The sequence below is a fragment of the Hemitrygon akajei genome, chromosome 5, assembly GCF_048418815.1.
Source record: "Hemitrygon akajei chromosome 5, sHemAka1.3, whole genome shotgun sequence".
Lineage (NCBI taxonomy): Eukaryota > Metazoa > Chordata > Chondrichthyes > Myliobatiformes > Dasyatidae > Hemitrygon > Hemitrygon akajei.
Window position 1 is genome coordinate 188,164,140 of NC_133128.1, and position 24,014 is coordinate 188,188,153.

Here is a 24,014-nt window from a genome sequence, read left to right on the forward strand (position 1 = left end):
TTAATACCTTGCATCATTTTATACACTTCTATCAAACCTCCTCTTAAACTTTGCTTGACTAAAGAGCCGCATGTACCCCAGTCAATGACTGCAATCCTTATGCTGAGAACAATGTTCCTTCTAACTTGTGATGACCAGTGTATGCAAAAATCTTGTGCTGGGGAATTATTTTGCCCAGTGACAACAATATGTGTGCACTGATTAATGTGTCTTCATACCTTCCAGGTCCTTCTGCTCCTGCTCCCCTTTTCAAACAATGTATTTTATTCTATAATCATCCAACATTTCTCTGCTTTAAACTTTACAGTTTGGCAGATGCCCTGTTTCTCCCCAGTCCACTGACTTGCCTACATACTGCTGCAACCCCACTTTTGTACTGCTGACAGCATTATAGAAATTACTACCATTGAGATTCTACTTTTTAATTTCTTTTCCAGCTCTCCAAATCTGTCTGCAGGACCTCATTCTTCTTTTTATCCACATATCTGGTAGCAACATGTTCCACAATGCTTGTAGTCATATTTCTCTCCGTTCACCCTCTTATCCAGTTACTCTTTGTTCTTTTGCAAAACTATTTAGCATCCCATTATTTACTACAGGTACAACAAGGGGTTGGCTCATTTATTTTCAGGAAGGATTTTCTCCAGTACACCAAGAGACCTATGAAGGGGGTGAATACTTATGCAATCAATTTTTGTGTTTTATGTTTAAAATTAATTTCGATCTGTTTTCACTTGGACACAAAAGAGTCTTTTTCTTTTGATCAGTGTCAAAAAAAACCAAATTAAATCTACTGTGATTTAATGTTGTAAAACAATAAAACGTGAAACTTCTAAGGGGAGGGGATTGGTGAGTACTTTTTATAGGCACTGTATAAGATGTCAAGTCAAAATGAAGAGGAAGGATCAATTTATTTTAGCAAAGAAGTTGTTAACTGTGAGACATAGATTTAAGTTAATTTCTAAAATGGTTAGAGGGAACCTGAAGAAAAGTCTTAGTCTCTAAATGAGTTATTTTGTTCTTTTCGCAACATTCATTCTTCATTCCTATTTTCGACAGAACTGAGTATAAAGAAGTGACTAATTAAGTGGGTCCGCAGTGACATAGGACCAGGTAAGGGTGGCAAATTCCCTTTCCTGAAAGATATTATTGTATCCACACACAAAAAAAAACTGGAGGAACTCAGCAGGTCAGGCAGCATCTATGGAAATGAATAAACAGTCAACACTTCAGGCTGAGACCCTTCATTAGGTCTGGAAAGGACAGGGGAAGATGGCAGAATACAAATGAGAGGGGAGGGGAAGGAGGACAGCTAGAAGGTGATAGGCGAAACCAGGTGGTTAGAAAGATAAAGGGCTGGAGAGGAAGCAGTCTGATAGGAGAGCAGACTGGACCACAGGAGAAAGGAAAGGAGGAGGGGACTCAGGCGGAGCTGACAGGCAGGTGAGAAGAGGTAAGAGGCCAGAATGGGGAATGGAACGGGGGGGGGGGGGGGGGGTTGTTTTTTAACTGGAACTCATCAGACCTCAAGAAGGGTCTTGGCTCAAAACATCGACAGTTTATTGATTTCCATAGACGCTGCCTGATCTGCTGAGTTCCTCCAGCACTTTGTATGTGTTGATTTTTTGTATCAGATGGGTTTATGACAGTGACAATCTTGTAGTGTCATGGTAATTGTCACTGATACTACAATTTTCAAAAAAAGAATGCTTCAGACTAATTTAAATACTTGAATATAAATTCTTCAGCTGCCATGGTCGAATGCAAACTTGTGACTCAATGGGCCAGAACTATGACTGCTTGTCCAGTAATTTAACCATTAAAATATTTACTTTCCTTGAAAGACTTTCTTTACTTTCCCTTCTTACAAAGGTTACTGGCAAGCCTTCTATACCTATCATCAGCTATTGTGTAATGTAGGTCATACTGACCATACACATTTGGTTTTGCAATTCTTTTTAAAATTCTGAGCATAATCAGGCAAGCCCAGGCAAGTGGAGATTGCATCATCTGTCATTATGGGGTTCAAAATTCATTGTACATGTTTGCACTTGTTTTTTTAATGCTTTTGAATGGAGATGGAATTATGTTTAATATAAATATACAATGGAGGTCTTGAGTTAGAAAGTGCACTGTATGAGGATTTGGGTGCCCTGGTAGACTCATCAACATCTAGACAATGCACCGAAGCGATTAGGAAGGCTAATAGAATGTTGTGCTATATATTGCACTCACTGGAGTTCAAGTCTAGAGATGTTCTCCTTAAGTTATATAATGCACTTGTGAGACATACCTTGAGTACTGAGTACAATTTTGGTCTCCATATTTTGTGAGGGATGTGAAGGCACTGGAGGGAGTTCAGAGAAAGGCGACGAGACTCATTCCAGTTCTGCAGGATATGGGCTATGAAGAAAGGTTGCAAGAATTTATTTTTTTTTAGCGCCTAAGTAGATGTAGAATAAGAGACATGATAGAAGTGTTCAAAATCTTTAAGGGTATAAGAAAGGTGGATGCCATCTGCTACTTCAAAATGAATCCATCAATGAGGACATGGGGTCAAAGGTGGAGACTGGTTAAGGGGAGAGTTCAGAGTAACATCAGGAAGTATTTCTTCACACAGCGAGTTGTAGACACATAGAACAAACTAGCTAGTAGTGTAGTTGAGAGTAGTACCTTAGAGACTTTCAAATCTAAACTCAATGGTTATTTCAACACACCATGTGAATAGGAATTTAGCAAGCTTTGTTAGGCCGAATGGCTTGTTCTTGTCAAAAACTTTCTAATGTTCTAATGACCTTGCTGATACATAATTTGTACTTGAGTTGACCCAAGAAGTTGCTTGTTTATTTAAAACAATATTTCACATTTTGTCTTTTCAAAAACTGGCAGCTATTTCCATTTAACTGTAGTCAAGAATATACTGCATGTTTAATTGGGGAATTTTCACCAGGTTCTTTCCAAATGAACATTCCCCTCAATGAAATTAGAATTATCTTTGTCAACTCAAGCCAACCACAATAACAAACCATCACTGCCACATGTGGTAAAGTGCAGGATTTGTGATTTTGACTTGATTGTGATATGAAAACCCCTTTATAACTATGATGCCAGGAGGTATGAAAAACAAGAAAAATAATTAAATTATACACACATACAGTGCCTCTACAAAGTGTTCACCCCCCATGTTTTATTGCTTTACAACATTAAATCACAGTGGATTTAATTTGGCTTTTTTGACACTGATTATCAGAACAGACACTGATGATCTCTGATCATCTTTTGTGTCAAAGTGAAATCAAATTTCTACAAATTGGTCCAAATTAATTACCAATATAAAACATTAAATAACTGAAAACTTCCAAGGGGGTGAATACTGTTTACAGGCATCGTGTAAAAGTTTTTGTTTTACTCCCTTGTTCCAAATCATTGTTTTAGAATCCATATTCTATTAGATTCAAGACTCAAAATTACCGATACACAAGTGTAAAGGAATGAAATAATTGTCACTCTGGATCCAATGCAGCACAAAAAACAAACACAATATGACAATTTACAAGGATGTTGCTGGGTCCGGAGGACTCTATGACTCTTTAACCTTTTGATTTGTTCCAAATCTATCGAGTTTCTCCTCATTACTACAAATATCTAGCATAATTCCAGTAAATATCTACTTCTCTTTCTGATGCTATCAGAGCTTTCACACTATGAAAAGGCCAGAACTGTACATAATTCTCTGGTTGTGGTCCGATTAGCTCCCTATGCAGTTAGAGTGTTAGATCTTTGCTCCACTATTCTGTGTCTTGGTGTTTAAAACTGGGTGCTTTCATATTTACCTCTTCTGATCCTATTTTGATGTAATTTTCACAATATTTTCCAAGTAAAGTAGAAGCATACACTGATTAAAAGTCAAAATTTGCAAGGGGGATGGGACCTGGACCGATAAAGCAGTGAAAAAAGTGCATGGAGTAAAGCCAGATCTAACACATAGAGAGGGTTTGAGGAAAGAGCAGCAGAATAAAGGGTATAAAGGTAGTAAGGTAGAAGGGCTAAAGTGTGTGTACTTCAATGCAAGAAGCATCAGGAATAAAAGTGATGAACTAAGAGCTTGGATACATACATGGAATTATGATGTAGTGGCCATTTCGGAGACTTGGCTGGCACCAGGGCAGAAATGGATTCTCAATATTCCTGGATTTCAGTGCTTTAAAAGGGATGGGGGGTGGGGGGAAAGGAGAGGAGGGGTGGCATTACTGGTCAGGGATACTATTACAGCTGCAGAAAGGGTGGGTAATGTAGCAGGATCCTCTTTTGAGTCAGTATGGGTGGAAGTCATGAAAAGGGAGCAGTTAATCTACTGGGGATATTCTATAGGCCCCCTGGTAGCAGCAGAGATACCGAGGAGCAGATTGGGAGGCAGATTCTGGAAAGGTGCAAAAATAACAGGGTTGTTATCATGGATGACTTTAACTTCCCTAGTATTGATTGGCTCTTGATTAGTTCCAAGGGTTTAGATGGGGCAGAGTTTGTTAAGTTTGTCCAGGATGGATTCCTGTCACAGTATGGTGACAGGCCGACTAGGGGGAATGTCATACTAGATCTAGTATTAGGTAACGAACCTGGTCAGGTCACAGATCTGTCAGTGGGTGAGCATCTGGGGGACAGTGATCACCGCTCCCTGACCTTTAGCATTATCATGGAAAAGGATAGAATCAGAGAGGACAGGAAAATTTTTAATCGGGGAAGGGCAAATTATGAGGCTATAAGGCTAGAACTTGCGGGTGTGAATTGGGATGATGTTTTTGCAGGGAAATGTACTATAGACATGTGGTCGATGTTTAAGGATCTCTTGCAGGATGTTCGGGATAAATTTGTCCCGGTGAAGAAGATAAAGAATGGTAGGGTGAAGGAACCATGGGTGACAAGTGAAGTGGAAAATCTAGTCAGGTGGAAGAAGGCAGCATACATGAGGTTTAGGAAGCAAGGATCAGATGGGGCTATTGAGGAATATAGGGTAGCAAGAAAGGAGCTTAAGAAGGGGCTGAGAAGAGCAAGAAGGGGGCATGAGAAGGCCTTGGTGAGTAGGGTAAAGGAAAACCCCAAGGCATTCTTCAATTATGTGAAGAACAAAAGGATGACAGGAGTGAAGGTAGGACCGATTAGAGATAAAAGTGGGAAGATGTGCCTGGAGGCTGTGGAAGTGAGCGAGGTCCTAAATGAATACTTCTCTTCGGTATTCACCACTGAGAGGGAACTTGATGACAGTGAGGACAATATGAGTGAGGTTGATGTTCTGGAGCATGTTGATATTAAGGGAGAGGAGGTGTTGGAGTTGTTAAGATACATTAGGACGGATAAGTCCCCGAGGCCTGAAGGAATATTCCCCAGGCTGCTCCACGAGGTGAGGGAAGAGATTGCTGAACCACTGGCTAGGATCTTTATGTCCTCGTTGTCCACAGGAATGGTATCGGAGGATTGGAGGGAGGCGAATGGTGTCCCCTTGTTCAAAAATGGTAGTAGGGATAGTCCAGGTAATTATAGACCAGTGAGCCTTACGTCTGTGGTGGGAAAGCTGTTGGAAAAGATTCTTAGAGATAGGATCTATGGGCATTTAGAGAATCATGGTCTGATCAGGGACAGTCAGCATGGTTTTGTGAAGGGCAGATCGTGCCTAACAAGCCTGACAGAGTTCTTTGAGGAGGTGACCAGGGCATATAGATGAGGGTAGTGCAGTGGATGTGGTCTACATGGATTTTAATAAGGCATTTGACAAGGTTCCACATGGTAGGCTTATTCAGATAGTCAGAAGGCATGGGATCTAGGGAAGATTGGCCAGGTGGATTCAGAATTGGCTTGCCTGCAGAAGGCAGAGGGTCGTGGTGGAGGGAGTACATTCAGATTGGAGGGTTGTGACTAGTGGTGTCCCACAAGGATCTGTTCTGGGACCTCTACTTTTCATGATTTTTATCCACTTTGGGAGTAAGAACAGGAAGGCAGATTATTATCTGAACGGTGTAGAGTTAGGTAAGGGACAAATACAAAGAGATCTAGGAGTCCTTGTTCATCAGTCACTGAAGGTGAATGAGCAAGTGCAGCAGGCAGTGAAGAAGGCTAATGAAATGTTGGCCTTTATTACAAAGGGAATTGAGTACAAGAGCAAGGAAATCCTCTTGCATTTGTACAGAGCCCTGGTGAGACCACACCTGGAGTATTGTGTACAGTTTTGGTCTCCAGGGTTAAGGAAGGACATCCTGGCTGTAGAGGAAGTGCAGCGTAGATTCACGAGGTTAATTCCTGGGATGTCTGGACTGTCTTACGCAGAGAGGTTAGAGAGACTGGGCTTGTACACGCTGGAATTAAGGAGATTGAGAGGGGATCTGATTGAAACATATAAGATTATTAAGGGATTGGACAAGATAGAGGCAGGAAATATGTTCCAGATGCTGGGAGAGTCCAGTACCAGAGGGCATGGTTTGAGAATAAGGGGTAGGTCATTTAGGACAGAGTTAAGGAAAAACTTCTTCTCCCAGAGAGTTGTGGGGGTCTGGAATGCACCGCCTCGGAAGGTAGTGGAGGCCAATTCTCTGGATGCTTTCAAGAAGGAGCTAGATAGGTATCTTATGGATAGGGGAATCAAGAGATATGGGGACAAAGCAGGAACGAGGTATTGATAGTAGTTGATCAGCCATGATCTCAAAATAGCGGTGCAGGCTCGAAGGGCCGATTGGTCTACTTCTGCACCTATTGTCTATTGACCTGGATGTGGGGGTAGAAGGGTGGGTTCGCAAGTTTGCAGACGACACAAAGGTTGATGGTGTTGTAGATAGTGTAGAGGATTGTCGAAGATTGCAGAGAGACGTTGATAGGATGCAGAAGTGGGCTGAGAAGAGGCAGATGGAGTTCAACCCGGAGAAGTGTGAGGTGGTATACTTTGGAAGACAAATTCCAAGGCAGAGTACAAAGTAAATAGCAGGATACTTGGTAGTGTGGAGGAGCAGAGGGATCTGGGGCTACATGTCCACAGATCCCTGAAAGTTACCTCACATGTAGATAGGGTAGTTAAGAAAGCTTATGGGGTGTTAGCTTTCATAAGCCGAGGGATAGAGTTTAAGAGACGCAATGTAATGATGCAGCTCTATAAAACTCTAGTTAGGCTACACTTGGAGTTCTGGTCGCCTCAGTATAGGAAGGATGTGGAAGCATTGGAAAGGGTACAGAGGAGATTTACCAGGATGCTGCCTGGTTTCGAGAGTATGGATTATGATCAGAGATGAAGGGAGCTAGGTCTTTACTCTTTGGAGAGAAGGAGGATGAGAGGAGACATGATAGAGGTGTACAAGATATTAAGAGGAATAGATAGAGTGGACAGCCAGCACCTCTTCCCCAGGCCACCACTGCTCAGTACAAGAGGACATGGCTTTAAGGTAAGGGGAGGGAAGTTCAAGGGGGATATTAGAAGAAGGTTTTTCCACTCAGAGAGTGGTTGGTGCGTGGAATGCACTGCCTGAGTCAGTGGTGGAGGCAGATACACTAGTGAAGTTTAAGAGACTACTAGACAGGTATATGGAGGAATTTAAGGTGGGGGGTTATATGGGAGACAGGGTTTGAGGGTCGGCACAACATTGTGGGCAAAAGGGCCTGTAATGTGCTAACCTATTCTATAGTCTATGTTCTAAATTGAGTTTACTGCCATTTGCAGAAATACATGCAAGCACGTGTACAATCTAAAATGTACTGCAGCAGCATTACATGCACATGGCACCATTTAGGTGGAATTCACAATAAAAACATAAATGTAAGTTATACACAATTTTACAAGAAACAAAAACAATTAGAACATAACAAAATGAAGCCCACTTTAGTGCAAAGTGATCAGAGTGGTCATAGTATTGCTAAACTGACGTGCTGATTAGGATTTTGTCAGTTAGTTCAAGAACCAAAAGCAAGGTCTGATCAATCTCAGCTTGGGGCTGATTTGAAAAGGTTGGGTACAGTCCAAAACATGGCAGTGGGATCCAGGCCCAAAGCATATCAATGCAACAAGGCCTAGACCCAGAGCATATCGATGCAACAGGGCCCAGGTCCTAAAATGAGGAACAACTCGACATCTGGACAATTTAAAGGGCAGGCCAGATGGATTGAAAAGGCAGGGTGTCAGGACCAGGGGTGAGGGTCAGGCCAGTTCTGCTTGCTGCTCCACGACATTTACTCTGCTATGCACTGAACTGAAGCTGTGATCTGCTCCAGGGTCTGTAACTATGGACTCACTTTCATTCTAAATATTATTTGCTTACTTTTATTGCTTACACAATTTGTTTTTTTTCTCTCTTCACAATTGGGTGTTTGTTGTTTTTTTTTAATGGGTTCTTTTGAGTTTCTTTGTTTTGGGGCTGCCCGTCAGGAGACGAATTTCAAGATTGTATACTGTATACATACTTTGATAATAAATGTACTTTAAACATTGAACTTTGAACCAAATGGCTGAAGGAAAGTAGCTTCTCTTGAATCTGAAGATGTGAGAATTTAGGCTATTGTACATCTTTCTTGATAGTAGCTGTCTTTATGTCCTCTGAGCATACTGAGGACATAAAGACAGCTATTGGGTGAACCCGTGGTTGAATGGGGCCACAGTGAGGATGCGGATGGACACAAGTACTGCAGTATCAGTGGTGTTAGAGACAGTTTACAAGGAAGAATTGCAGCATCTCATCCCAGAATGGGCAAGGTTGTTTTTAAAGACTTACACTGGTGAGGTTGTTCCAGTGAGAGGAGTAGTACTTGTTACAGTGGAGATTAACAAATAGAGAAAGAGACTTCCACTGTACATTGTAATTATCCAGCACTTCTGTTCTCCTCGTAGTTAGAGCAGCTCCAGCTCAACCACACAACGTGCACTTGATCGGTGGGAGTACTGAGGTATTGAAGCAATACGCAGAAGTATTCAGAGAATCGGACAGTATGAAAAGAAGCACTGTTAAGCTGGCTGCTGAGCTCCACACAACACCCAAATGCCAGAAGGCAAGACCTGTTCCATAAACCTCCAAATCAAAGGTTGAGGCTGTATTGGAAAGACTGATCCAGAGTAAGGTATTGGAACCAGTGTGTTTAAGTAAATGAGCAATTCCAGTGGTTCCTGTCCTAAAGAGGGATGGTCTTTAAGTATTGTGGATGCACGCACAAATGGCCCAAGGCTGCCGTCATGAAGAGCACTACAATTGAAACATGCATTGAGGAGCTACGATCCATCTTTAGCTGTTTTGGGATTTGTCAACAGCTTGTAAGTGACAATGGCCCACAACTCCTGTCTGAAAAGTTCAAGGCAATTATGGAAGCAAACAGTATTCAGCATATCAAGTCAGCACCATATCATCCGGCCACTAATGGCCTTGCTGAACGATTCATACAAACAACGAAACAAGCCCTCAAGTCTTTAGTGAGAGCTGGATCTCTCAACCAGTGTCTCAGTACTTTCTTGCTGTTATACCACAATACATGTCATGCCACCACCAAATGGCTACAGCCACTCCAACGATGAAAAAAACAGCTCTGTGCTCTACTTCACCAGCTTAGACCCCCCCCCCATGCATAAAACAAGGTGTGTTAAATGAACAGAAAACCCAAGCAGGAAGATGTGCCAAAGCAAAGTACAGTAGTTTCACAGCAACAGAGAGAGTACTTGCCCGTAACTGCACCTCTGGAATTCAGTGGGTACCTGTGACAGTGGTGGCACAAACTGGTCCTGTGTTGTACACAGTGGAAAGTAGTAACCACAACATCTGAAGGAGACATGTTTATCAGCTGTTCCCTATTTCTGAGGCTAAAACCAACACAAACTAACCAATCCAGATCCAGTTGTAGAAATGGGAAAGGACTCTGAGATAATGACTGCAGAACCTCCATTAAGAACAAATGACACAGCCAGTGCTTCCCCATCACCTGTTCTTTCTGAGGTGCCCCCAACTGATAATGTATCCAAGAACTATACATACACCACCAAGGGACAGAATGACTGGTATCATCCCCAGGATGCTGGTAACCTCACAAGAACAGGCAGCCTCCAGACAGATTGAATATCTGGTTTAGTGATGAACCCTCAGCACAATGGGTAGAATAATTCCCAGGGTTATGTCTGGGGATCAAGGCAGTCTACCCTCTTACCCTAGTTCCAAAAAATATATTTTTATAGTTGGTTGAATTTGATGATTACTCCATTGAATGTTAATAATTCAGCAGCTGGTCTGTGTATCAGAAGGGGAAGAAACCTGTAAATTAAGGGGGGAGGGATATGTTATGGATTCATTCACTTGTGTAATATATTCAATGAATTCATTTTGACCATTATGGGTTGAACATAGAACATAGAAATCTACAGCACATTACAGGACCCTCAGCCCACAATGTTGTGCCAACCATGTAACCTACTCTAGAAACTGCCTAGCACATAGCCCTCTATTTTACTAAGCTCCAGATACCTATCTGAGGCTCTTAAAAGACACTATTGTATCCGCTTCCACTGCCGCCACCAGTAGTGCATTCCAAGCACCCACCTCTCTCTGTGTGAAAAACTTAACCCTGACATCCCCTTGGTACATATTTCCAAGTATCTTAAAACTATACCCCGTCATGATAGCCATTTCAACTCTGGGGAAAAAGCCTCTGGCTATCCACATGATCAATGCCCCTCATCATCTTATACACCTCTCATCCTCCGTTACTCCAAAGAGAAGAGGCCAAGTTCACTCAACTTATTCTCATAAGGTACACCCTCCAATCCAGACAACATCCTTGTAAATCTCCTCTGCATTCTCTCTATAATATCCACTTCCTTCCTGTAGTGAGGTAACCAGAACTGAACACAGTACTCCAAGTGGGGTCTGACCAAGGTCTTATATAGCTGTAACATTATCTCACGGCTCTTGAACTCAATCCCAAGGTGGATGAATGCCAACACACCATACACCTTCTTAACAACACAGTCAACCTGTGCAGCAGCTTTGAGTGTCCTATGGACATGGACCCCAAAATCTCTCAGAATCTCCACACCACCAAGATTCTTATCATTAATATTGTATTCTTTCTCCAAACTTGATCTACCAAATCGAACCACTTCAGATTTATCTGGGTTGAAGTCTATCTGCCATTTCTCAGCTCAGTTCTATGAACCGCTATAACCTCTAACAACCCTCCAGACTACCCACAACCTTTGTGTCACCAGCAAACTTACTAACCCACCCTTCTACTGCTTCATCCTGGTCATTTATGAAGATCAAAAAGAGGTGGGGTCCCAGAACAGATCCCTGCGGCACACCACTGGTCACCGACCTCCCTGCAGAATACGAACCATCTACAACTACCCTTTGTCTTCTGTGGGCAAGCCAATTCTGGATCCACAACACAAGGATTCCTTGGATCTAGTGCCTCCTTACTTTCTGAAGGAGCCTTGCATGGGAAACCTTATCAAACGCCTTATTGAAATCCATATACATTACGTCCACTGCTCTACCTTCATCAATGTGTTTTGTTACATCTTCAAAGAATTCTATCAGGATAATAAGGCATGACCTGCTCTTGACAAAGCCATGCTGACTATCCCTAATCAGATTATGTCTCAACAAGTAAATCCTGTCTCTCAGGATCTTCTCCAACAACTTGCCCACCACTGAAGTCAGACTCACTGGTCTGTAATTTCCTGGGTTATCTCTACTCCTTTTCTTGAACAAGGGAACAACATTTGCAACCCTCCAATCCTCCAGTACTTCTCCCATCCCTATTGATGATGCAAGGATCATCGCAAGAGGCTCAGCAATCACCTCCCTCACTTCCCACAGTAGCCTGGGGTATATCTCATCCGGTCCCAGTGATTTATCTGACTTAATCCTTTCAAAAGCTCTAGCACATCCTCTTTCTTAATGTCTATATGCTCAAGCATTTCAGTCCACTGTAAGTCATCCCCACAATTGCCAAGGTCTTTTTCCTTGGTGAATACGGAAGCAAAGTATTCATTAACTAGCTCCACTACCTCCTCCGACTCCATGCACACATTTCCACTATCGCACCTGATTGGTCTTATTCTGACATGGCTCATCCTCTTGCTCTTCACATATTTGTAGATTGCCTTGGGGTTTTCCTTAATCCTGCTCACCAAGGCCTTCTCATGGCCCCTCCTGTCTCTCCTAATTCTATTCTTGAGCTCCTTCCTATCAATCTTGTAATTTTGTGGAGCTCTAACAGTACCTAGTTTCTTGAACCTTTCATAAGCTTTTCTTTTCTTCTTAACTAGATTTTCTACATCCTTTGTACACCATGGTTCTTTAACCCTACCATCCCTTCCCTGCCTCAATGGAACATATCTATGCAGAACTCCATGCAAATGTTCCCTGAACATTTACCACATTTCTGTCGTGCATTTCCCTGAAACATCTGCTCCCAATTTATGCTCCCAAGTTCCTGCCTATTAGCATCATATTTCCCTTAACCCCAGTTAAATGTTTTCCCAAATTGTCTGCTCCTATCCCTCTCCAGCGCTATGGTGAATGACATAAGAGTTGTGGTCACTACCTCCAAAATGCCATCCCACTGGGAGATCTGACACCTGACCAGGTTCATCTTCCAATACCAGAACAAGTACAGCTTCTCCTCTAGTTGGCTTATCTACATATTATGTCATGAAACCTTCCTGAGCACATCTAACAAACTCCACCCAATCTATACCCCTTGCTCTAGGGAGATGCAACAACCCTACTATTATTGCACTGTGCCAGAATTTGCCTCCCTATCTGCTCGTCGATATCCCTATTACTTCTGGGGGAGGGGGGTCTATAAAAACACCCAGCAGAGTTGTTGCCCCTTTTGTATTTGACTTCCACCCACACTGACTCAGTAGACAATCCCTCCATGACTTCCTCCTTTTCTGCAGCTGTGACACTATCCCTAATTAGCAATGCCACACTCCCACCTCTTTTGCCTCCCTCTCTGTTCTTTTTGAAACATCTAAAGCCTGGCGCACTCAGCAGCTATTCCTGCTCCTGAGACATCCAAGAATCTGTAATGGTCACAACATCATATTTCCACATTTTGATCCGCACTCTAAATTCATTCACCTTGTTTATGATACTCCTTGCACTAAAATAGACACATCTCAAAATATCAGGTTCAGTGCATCTTTTTTCTAACATCTACCTATCCTTTCTCACAAGCTCTCTACGATATGTCCCTTCTTATGTCCTAACCTCCCCATCCTCTGCCTCTTCACTTCGATTTCCACTCCCCTGCACATCTAGTTTACACTTCTGGCATTCTGGGTAGATGACTTACAAGCAAAATAAACAGCAGCAGGCTTGTTCCTCACTTTGCCGTCTCTCACGGGTGCTTATTCACGGCCACCCGGCTTCCAAGTACCACAAACATAACAATTTCCTTAACATGGCATCTTTGTGTTGGGTCCAGCACAGGTCATCCAATATGCTTATTGCAATTGAGCTACATGGAAGCTGTAGCTGGGGAATATAAATCATACAGCAAAATTTCAAGAGAGAGTCTAAGAGTGTTTGACACTTCTTCAACACAAAGAGTAAAAAAAATGGCTAACTAGTTTCAATGACTATAATCACTTACTTAACTTTAACATCTTGAATAGTCAGGTAAGTTTACAGAATCACATTTACAAAGACAGCACATTGTAAACAGCAGAATCCATTTGAATATTCAACACTGGTGTCTGTTCCAAAAGCATGGGTACAAACTCTAGACACCTAAAATATTGCTTTTTCATTTACAGTGTTGAAGGATGGTTCCATGGATATACAACTAACTGGAAGTTTAAGTGACAAATCAGACCTATCCTGAACTGTGCACTAGGTGGCAGGAATACACCTTTGATAAAGTACTTATAGGAGGAAATTTGTCGAACGTCTTCCACTATGTAATTTCAATGAGATAGAATCAGAGTGTCCCATGCCCAATGGTTGGTTCACTAACCACAAATATCAGTTGGAATTTAAATATAAAATGTTTTATTTTCTGAAGATTGGTTCTCATTCTAGTTGATCCATAATAATGTTATGAATGCTGGCACATGGCAGAAAGCGACCCTGCCAAGCTGTCATCATTCCACACCATGAGTCTCTGGAAGATCCTCTGTATTTTCTGGCCAAGAAAGATCTCCAACCACGTCTTACTCTTTGTGATCAAGAAGACATGGCCACAATCATCATGAGGAAATGTTAGACATGAATTGGGCATGTGGTGAGAAGAGAGGCTAACTCCATCATCAAGGCAGCACTTTATTGGATCCATGAAGAGTGGAGGAGATGGGGCAAGACAACTTGGCACTGTGCCATAGAGACGGAAATAAGGACCATAAACTACACCAAGGACACAATAAAGAAGATGGCCAAGGACAGACAGTTGGAGAAAACTCATTGCTGCCCAAATGCCAACAACAGGCAGTAAGTAACAATTATATTATCCATAATTTCATAACTCCAGAATGATCTGTAACAAAGGTAATGCCCAGTAATTTAACGCTGGTGACTCTCTTCAGTGCCAACCCCCCAATGTACAGTAGACTGGCACATGTTCACACTCCTTCTCCTTCCAGGTCAACAATCAGCTTTTATTTTGCTGACTTTGAGCGAGAGCAGCTGATACAGGTAGCAGTAAATCTCCCCACAACTATGTTTTAAGATGAACTACACAGCTGCAGCACAAGTGGAATATGTAGACCAGACAAAGGGTCTCAGTCTGAAACATCGACTCTTTACTCTTTTCCATAGATGCTGCCTGACCTGCTGAGTTCTTTGAACCTTTTGTGTGTGTTGATTTGGAATATGTAACATGTTGGTGTGACCCATGGAAAAAGATCATCATAGATTGTCTCACGTACCCATATATACTATTCTAGGAGAGTGGTGAAAATGGTGAAAAGTCCTCAGTGCAGTGTAATGGGTGCTCATGAGATGATGAAAGTAAAGGACCTAGTCCAATTATAGCCCAACCAAAGATTTATATAATGACTTTTGATTTGCATTTTATTTACTTGTTATGATGGTCACAGTTTAGTGCAGGGCCTGATAAAGGGTAACTGAATATATACAAATTAGATTTTAAAGAAATGGAATTATAGAAATAATGTCACCTTGACTGCTAAAAAAACAGGCTCAGTGAACAACCCCACAAATAACCTCACTCTCTGCATAAAAAAACTTACTCTGCAGATCCCCTTTGAACTTTCCCCTCTCATCTTAAATCAGGGGTTCCCAACCTGGAATCCACAGACCCTTTGTTTATTGGTATTGGTCCATGGCATTAAAAAAAAGGTTGGGAACCCCTGCCTTAAATGAGTTTCTTCTAGCATTTGACACTTCCAGCCTAGGTAAAATGTTCTGATTGTCTCTCCTATCTATGCCTTCTAATTTCATAAATTTTAAATCAGGTCTTCCCTTAGCTTCCAATCTCTCCTTAAATATAAGTTAAGCAGGATCCTGATAAACCTCTTCTGTACCCTTTCCAAAGCTGCCACTGTTACGTTTTGTAACTACAGAAACTAATCAAAAGTAAAACACAGGAACCAGGGATACTCATGTACTTAATTTCTTTTCTTTAGCGAGGTGCTAACATATAACGTGGTAGTGTAATGACTTATATCATTCATGTATTTCTTACATATAACCCATAATAAATTATGTAAACAAGAAATACTTAATCAAACAACATATTTACAATATTACTCAAATATTAAATACACTAAATCCACCTTCCTAACCCAGAGTTTTACATAGCTGCAACATGACTTCCTAACTCTTAGACCAATGAGGGCAAGCATGCCAAACACCTTCATCACCATTCTATCCTTTTGTATGGCCAGTCCTAGGGAGCCATGAACTTGAACTCCAACATCCAGCATCAGTGCTATTGAAGGTCCTGCTATTAACTGCATACTTCCCCCAGCACCTCACACCAATTCAGTTGAGCAGAGAGTGCTGAACTCAATGGGATTACGATTTTTAAATAAGCTAAAGGTTTATCAATTTCTTCTATTAAAAGGTAACCCGCTTTAAGAAAAATGCTTCTCCCAACTCCTATAACCATAACTGTCTTAGATGGTTAAAGATCAGAGCTTCCAAAGTATTATAAGCAAAGTGTGCCAAAATATTTTAAAAGTAATACAGGTTGAGCACCCTTATCCAAAATCCCAAAATCAAAAAACAATTTAGCACTGACATGACATCACAAATTGAATATTCCACAGGGAGAAGGAGATTCCCAGGCAAAGTGCAGGTCTTTGTGCTCCACAGATAGTTCTGAGAAGAGACCTCACATACGCAATAAACAGAAGTTAATGAAAAATAGTTGGAGTAAACATATGCCACTTAATGGCATGCTGATCATGAAACAAGAAAAGATCTATCATGGCGAACTGAAAATTGAAGGCAATTGTGAATATTCAGCAGGTTGGTTGCAGAAACTTAAGAAAAGGCATGACATTACATTTTTTAATCATTTGTGATGATAAAACATCTGCTGATCACGAAGCAGTAGAGAAATTCATTGGTGAGTTTGCCAAGATTGTCACTGATGAAGACCTAACACGCTGAACGGCTGTATCCATACATATGTGCAATAAACAAGTGTAAGACAAAGACTGTTTTGCAATAGCATATAAACTCAGAGTTCAGAATGATGGTGATATCAAATATCAATAACTGTCTACCGAAGAAGTGATAGCTTACCTTTCTGATGGTTCAATGTACACGTTATCATTTTGTGCGTAAAATTATTTAAAATATGTAAAACTACATCCCCACTCCCATTGTTGTTGTCATGGAATGCGTGGCTGTTTGAAATCGATGGTGGGTATGCAGCCAGTCGCAATGCTGGAACCCAGTAACAGACACGGTCGGGGGCAGTCATTCAACTCTGATGGACCCAGCTCCATCATGTCAGACTATACTGTGACTGCGGACTGTTCTCTCTGTGAGCTTCACACCAGCTGTACATAAGCTGTAAATGTAATGTAAATGGATTTTGTGTTTAGTCTTGGGTCCCATCCCCAAGGTACATACCTCATTATATAGATGCAAATATTTCAAAATCAAAAAAATTCAATATCCAAAACACTCACACCCCAAGCATTTTGGATAAGGGGTGTTCAATCTGTAAAGTTCAAAGTTCAAATAGATGTTATTATCAAATTACATATATAAATTCGTATGTCACCATAATCAACCCTGAAATTCATTTTCTTGTGGGCATACTCAACAAATCTATAGAACAGTCACTATAGCAGAATTGATGAAAGATTGCCCAACTGGTGCAGTGCAGAGGACAACAATCTGCGCAAATGCAAAAAAAGAAACAGTTATATAGATATAACCATATAACAATTACAGCATGGAAGCAGGCCATCTTGGCCCTTCTAGTCCGTGCCGATGCTTACACTCACCTAGTCCCACTGGCCCCCACTAATCCCATAACCCTCCAATCCTTTCCTGTCCAATTTTACTTTAAATGACAATACCGAACCTGCCTCTACCACTTCTACTGGAAGCTCATTCCACACAGCTACCACTCTCCGAGTAAAGAAATACCCCCTCGTGTTACCCTTAAACTTTTGCCCCCTAACTCTCAAATCATGTCCTTTTGTTTGAATCTTCCCTACTCTCAATGGAAAAAGCCTATCCACGTCAACTCGATCTATCCCCCCATTATTTTAAATACCTCTATCAAGTCCCCCCTCAACCTTCTACGCTCCAAAGATTAAAGACCTAACTTGTTCAGCCTTTCCCTGTAACTTAGGTGCTGAAACCCAGGTAACATTCTAGTAAATCTTCTCTGTACTCTCTCTAATTTGTTGATATCTTTCCTATAATTCGGAGACCAGAACTGTACACAATACTCCAAATTCGGCCTTACCAATGCCTTGTACAATTTTAACATTACATCCCAACTCCTATACTCAATGCTCTGATTTATAAAGGCCAGCATACCAAAAGCTTTCTTCACTACCCTATCCACATGAGATTCCAAGAAATAAATATTGACATGAGATGAAAAGTCCATGAAAGTGAGAAACATTTGAATGTTGGTCAAGTGAAGTTGAGTGAAGTTCAAAGATTCGAAGTATATTTATTATCAAAGTCCTCTCCTTTTGTTCAAGAGCCTGGTGATTGAGGGGTAATAACTGTTCCTGGACGTGGTGCTGTAAGTCCTGAGGCTTCTGTACCTTCTTCCCAAAGGCAGCAGCAGAAAGGATGGTGGTGGGGGCCCCTGATGATGAAACTGTGATAGCGTTTCATAGTTAATTGTCGAATAAATACACGAAGATATTTAAGTCAAAAATACAATGTCAGTAAAATCTGCCGCGCACGATAATACAAGGAAATAAATGAAAAGGTTAATGTTGGGAGGTGAGGAGTTACCCAACGCAGCCTCTTCTTTGACTTGTCCTTCCACCTTGACGAGGCAAACTACTAACACCCCGTGGTACAGGAGTCCATCGCACACGGATGATATTATTTTAATGGAAACAACTACAGTTATGAAAGGAAGTTATGAAACTACATGAAAGGAATAACAAACCTGCAGCAAATGAACCTCTATGGAAAGACAGCTTTTCTAAGGGCTCCCATCAGGTCTTGTCAAATGCCACCTCCGCATCTCTCTATTTTAGTCTAATTACGTCGCCACAAACTCGCAATTATTAGAATTTGATTTTACTTGAGCATATTTGTGTGTGTGTGTAGAGAGAGGCTTGACAGAAGCCACGAGGCCCACCAAGGGCCCGCCATCATTCTCTCCGTGTGGCTAAATCGCATTTTGAATTCGCCGGCTGGTTTTTGACGGACCGCAGCCGCCATACTGTGGATGCCTGTTGCTGTTAGCAACGGTCTCACTGCGGATCATGGAGCCGCAGGGAGCCGCAGAGCGCAAGCCTCGGAAGTTCAATCAAATGATGCAGGACGGCAAACAGGTGGGTCTAACAATCCCGAGACGGTACGGCCTCAGTGGTCATAAAATTAGGGTCATGGCCCAAGTATTGATCAATAAACTCAGAGCACTAACCACAAACGCAGGATGTCCACAATGGACACTGAATTCAGTGATAATCCAAGTCATTGGTTAATATGGTCAGTAATCTTAGGCACCAGCCGGACTCAGAATGTGTACTGTGTTCACTAAACCTGAGACAACGTGACCACAATGCTCCTTAACTCCGAGATATTATGTTCATCGTGGAAACTTCACCCCGGATAATGGACCCAGGATAGTGTGCTCACAACGGGATCAATGGGTTAACGTGATCCTTAAGCTCAAGGCTCCAAACTGAGACAAACAAGAGAGAATCTGCGACATCCAAGCAACACACACACACACACACACCGCCCCCCCCCCCACCTACCTACCTACTGAGTTCCTCCAGCATTTTGTGTGTTCCAAACTGAGACGTGTGTTCATTACGAAAATTAAACCTGAAACGATACACTCACAGTATTCACTGAAGCAAACCTTTGATTAGTAGTCATTGGTAATATGTAGCGTGTGTAGCACCTGCTTAGCACCCCCCACCCACCCCCAGCAGGATCGTGTGAAGTCGAGGGAGCAGGTAGTGGATGGTCACATGAGCTGCTGCTGTATATTCCAAGTCCTGATTATGCTACCACTCTTGCCAGGCAATCTCTGAAGAGTCTTGATAATGGCTAGGGTCACCCATCTTGGAAAAACAGTGCCCTGAAGAAGGCAATGACAAACCAGCCACTTCTGTAGAAAAATTTGCCAAGAACAAATCATGGTCATTGACCATGATCACCTCTGTCATAAGACACGGCACATGATGATGGTAACTAACTCTGAGGCATCATGTTCATTGTGATCTCTGAACTTGGGTTGTAGCTCATGTCCACAATAATAGTCTGCTTATAATGGTCCTGAACCTCTGATCATGCCACCAATCAACTCAGGGCACTAACCCTAGAAACTCGAGCTTACAGTAATCAAAGAACCCAGATACTCTTGATTAATGTGTTTTCAAAGATCATCATAGCTCCGGGATTAATTCTAGGTAGCATGCTCATAATGTTCAGTATACTGAGATAATGTGTTTAAAATGGTAATGAAATCCAGCTCATTGACCTGAGGTACCATAATCACAGTGGTAACTTAACATGAGACACTGTTCCCACAACACTTAGAAAACTCAATTCAGATTCAGGGCAATAATCCAGATCTGTATATTCACTCTGATGATCAAACCTGGATCATAATCTGAGTCTTTGTGCTCTTTATGATAATTAAACTGAATTAGTGGCATCAAAGCCAGATCACAGACCAAATTAGAGTCTTCACACTGATACTAAATTCAGGCCATTGTGTTCACATTGAATACCAAATCATTGTATTCAAACTGATAACCATATCCAAATAATACTCCCTACGCTGAAAACAAAAGTTGAATCACCAACCCAATCAATACTTTTACACGGTCAACTATATCCAAAAACACAATTCCAAAATAGTACATTTATATTAACAATCACACCAGGATCATAAAATGAAGCCAATATGTCTCTTGATGAACTCTTTATTACCTCTGCTAAATTCATTCAATTTTTTTTGTATTGTGTAGGAAATTGATACTTTGTCGCTTACATTAGAGAAGCTACGTGGATTGTCTCAAGAAGATAAAACAGAAAATGCCATGTTACGATCTAGAATAGATGAACAGTCACAGCTCATCTGTGTACTAAAACAGCGGGCTGATGAGTTCATTCGGCATTGCCAAACATTGGAAAGAATTAATGCTGAGCTGGAGAGCCAGTGTGAGGACTTGAAGCAACAACTGCAGGGTGAAGTAAAGTTGTCAGCTCGACTGGAAGAGCGATTCATGGATCTGGCATTAAACCACCAAGAAATTATCAAATTTAAGGATGAATATAAGAGACAGAATTTGGTGCTTAGTGAGCAAAATGAAAATCTTAAGAGGGAAAATGAAAATCTCTTTTGTCAAGCTTTGCAGGAGAAGGATGACCAAATATTGAATCTGTCCAATGAACTAGAAAAATGTTTGAAACAATGCAACATGCTGGAACAAGAATGCAAGTAAGCAACAGGAATAACAAACTTGGAATCCGATATGTCCTAAGAACTTAACTAAATACAAACATGGAGGTCATGGAAAGACATGTCAGAATGGGAATGGGAAGATGAATTGAAATGGATGGCCTCTAAGAGATCCAGCCTTTCACAGCAGATTAAGCGAAGGTGCTCATTGAAGCAGACCCCCCAATCTTTGTCGGGTCTCACTGATGTAGAGGAGGCCGCGATAGGGGCACCAGATATAGTAAAACAACCTCGACAGGCTCTTAGAAGTATCGTCTGGAAGAACTATGTGGGGCTATGAATGGTGATGAGGGAGGAAATGTAGGTGCAGATGTAGCATTTATCCTGCTTGCAGGGATAAGTGCCAGGAGAGAGATCAATGGGGACGGGCAAGTGGTCAAGGGAATTGAATAGGGTGCAATCCCTACTAAAAGCGGAAAATGTGAAGGGAGGGGGAAGATGTGTATAGTGGTATGATCCCATTGTAGTTGGTGGTATTTATGGAGAATGATATGCTTCTAAACACAAATTCTGCAGATGCTGAAATCCAAAGTAACATGCACATAATGCTGGAGGAACTCAACAGGTCAAGCAGTATCTCTGGAAAAGAATAAAGGATCAATGTTTTGGGTTGAGAAGATGGGAAAGTAAGTGGGAAGCCGCCAAAATAAAAAGGTGAGAGGTGGGGAAGGAAGATAGCTAGAAGATGATAGATGAAGCCAAGTGGGTAGGAAAGGTAAAGAGCTGGAGAGGAAGGAATCTGATAGGAGAGGATAATGGACCATAGGAGGTAGAAGATGGTAGGTAGCTCCCAGTACAGCTACTTCTACGTCAGTGAGACCCAATGTAGCTTGGAGAACTGTTTTATCGAGCACCTTCACTCAGTCCGCCACAAAAGGTAGGATTTCCCAGTGTCCACCAATTTTAATTTGATTTCCCATTCCCATCCCAACATCCCTGCCTATGGCTTCCTCTACCACCATGAAAGGATGTACTCAGGAGAAACACCTCATATTCCATTTGAGTAGCCATCAACTGAATAGCATGAACATTGATTTATCTATCTTCTGGCTATTTCTCCCCCTTTCCCCTTCTTTTCCATTCTCCATTTCTGGTTTCCCTCTCATTCCTCTACTCTTCACCTGCCCATCTACTCTCTGGGTCCCTTCTTTATTTTCTTCTATGGTCACTGTCCTTTCACATTAGGCTCCTTCTTCTTTAGCCCCTTACCTCTTTTACCTATCATCTGCTAGCTTCTTACTTCTTCTCCCCTCCCCTACCTACCCCCTCACCAAGTTTCACCTATCACCTGCCAGCTTGTACTCCTTCCCCTCCTCCCCACTTTATTTGGGTTTCTGGCCCCTTCCTTTCCAGTCGTGCTGGAGGGTCTTAGTCTGAAACATCAACGGTTTACTCCCTTGCATAGATGCTGCCTGACTTGCTGAGTTCCTCCAGTATTTTATGTGTTTTTGTCAAGGCTTACAGCACACACACAACACTTTTATATCTACTTTATTTATCTATTTGTTATTATTTTATTTAGAGATACAGAACAGAACAAGACCTTCCAGCTCAACGAGTCGCATCACCCAGCAATCCACTTGTTTAACATTATTCTATTCACAATAGTTCACATCTCCACTGTATTGTTTGATACTCTGTGATTTCGTGATCATTGACCTGAAGAGATTGAAGCATAGGGTGCTACCTTAAAAATAATCATCCCCTTAGACTGCTGAGGTCACTGGCCATGTCGTAGGTCATATGTCCCAGATGGGCCCCTCAAATGTGACTAACTGAAACTGAGCCACAAAGAAATTCTAACTGGGAAATATAGAAGTCTTTATTCACACAACAACCTCCATGAGAGACTGTAAAACAGGGGTTTCCAATCTGGGGTCCATGGACCCTCAGTTAATAGTTTTGGTCCATGCCATAAAAAGAGAGTTGGGAACCCCTGATCGAGAAGAATCCAAGAGGATCTCACTCTCCTAGCACAATATTTTTTTCCACAATTTCAATACAAGGATTACAATTAACTACAGTTTCAATTGCTATATTCAGATACTTATATTTGGAGTATATTCAGGTAAATTTACAAAATTTTCTCTTTAGAGTGGCATCACCTCCCAACTAGCAGAACTGCTTTGAATATTCCAAAAGCCAAAATACAAACTCCAGTCACCCAAAATATACTCCTTTTGAAGTGTTAAAGGATAGCTCAATGAATATACAACTAATCAGAAGTTTAAATGACAAATCAGACCAGTCCTGAACTGTGTATTAAGTGGCAGGGATACCCCTTTAACAATAAGCAATTAGCAGGAACATTCACCTATTGGCTTCCCCTATGTCGTTACAATGCACAGAATCAGAATACTGTAGTTGATTTCACTATGCACAAAATTTCAGTTAGAAGTTAATTTGTGTAGAGGTTTAATTTCCTGAAGACTTGTTCTCATTTTAGTTAATCCATAATTTCATAACTCCAGCATGGTCCCTTACAGTTATAAAGTGCAGATTCCAACCCCCCCCCCCCCCAAATCCTGTTCATCATGGAATTTAAGTTTATAATGTCCAAGCAAGATGGACCACTCGTAAATTATTAAAAAAAAACGTGAAATGTTTTAGAACTTCCTTCAATTAGAAAGGTCTTGGAAAATCTTTTACAAAGAGCCGTTTTCTCATTGAAACCTCCCAAACATTGGAAGGCCTAGAGAGAGTAGACATGCTGAGGATGTCTCCAATTGTGAGAGTGTCTAGGACCAGACAGCATAGACTCAGAATGGAAAGACATCTCTTTGGAACAGAGCTGAGGAGGAATTTCTTTAGCCAGAGAATGGTGAAATTGTGGAATTCATTGCCAAAGAAAGCAGTGTAGGCCAAGACATTTTGGTATATTTAAAGTGGAGATTCATAGG

General features: G+C 41.5%; 1 protein-coding gene across 2 annotated transcripts in view; it reads left to right on the plus strand.

Moving 5' to 3' along the window:
- The first annotated feature begins 825 nt into the window (after window positions 1-825).
- The window catches only part of LOC140728574 (coiled-coil domain-containing protein 89), a 29,515-nt gene continuing 6,326 nt past the window's right edge, over window positions 826-24,014 (plus strand). The window contains exons 1-2 of one of the 2 annotated variants that reach the window (XM_073047516.1): window positions 826-1,113; window positions 20,621-21,093. In XM_073047516.1, coding sequence (XP_072903617.1) covers window positions 20,693-21,093 — 401 coding nt within the window. In that variant the 5' untranslated portion in view covers window positions 826-1,113; window positions 20,621-20,692. Of the gene's footprint in view, window positions 1,114-18,861; window positions 18,968-20,620; window positions 21,094-24,014 lie in introns of those variants that run through there. The other variant, XM_073047515.1, reaches the window with a different exon arrangement.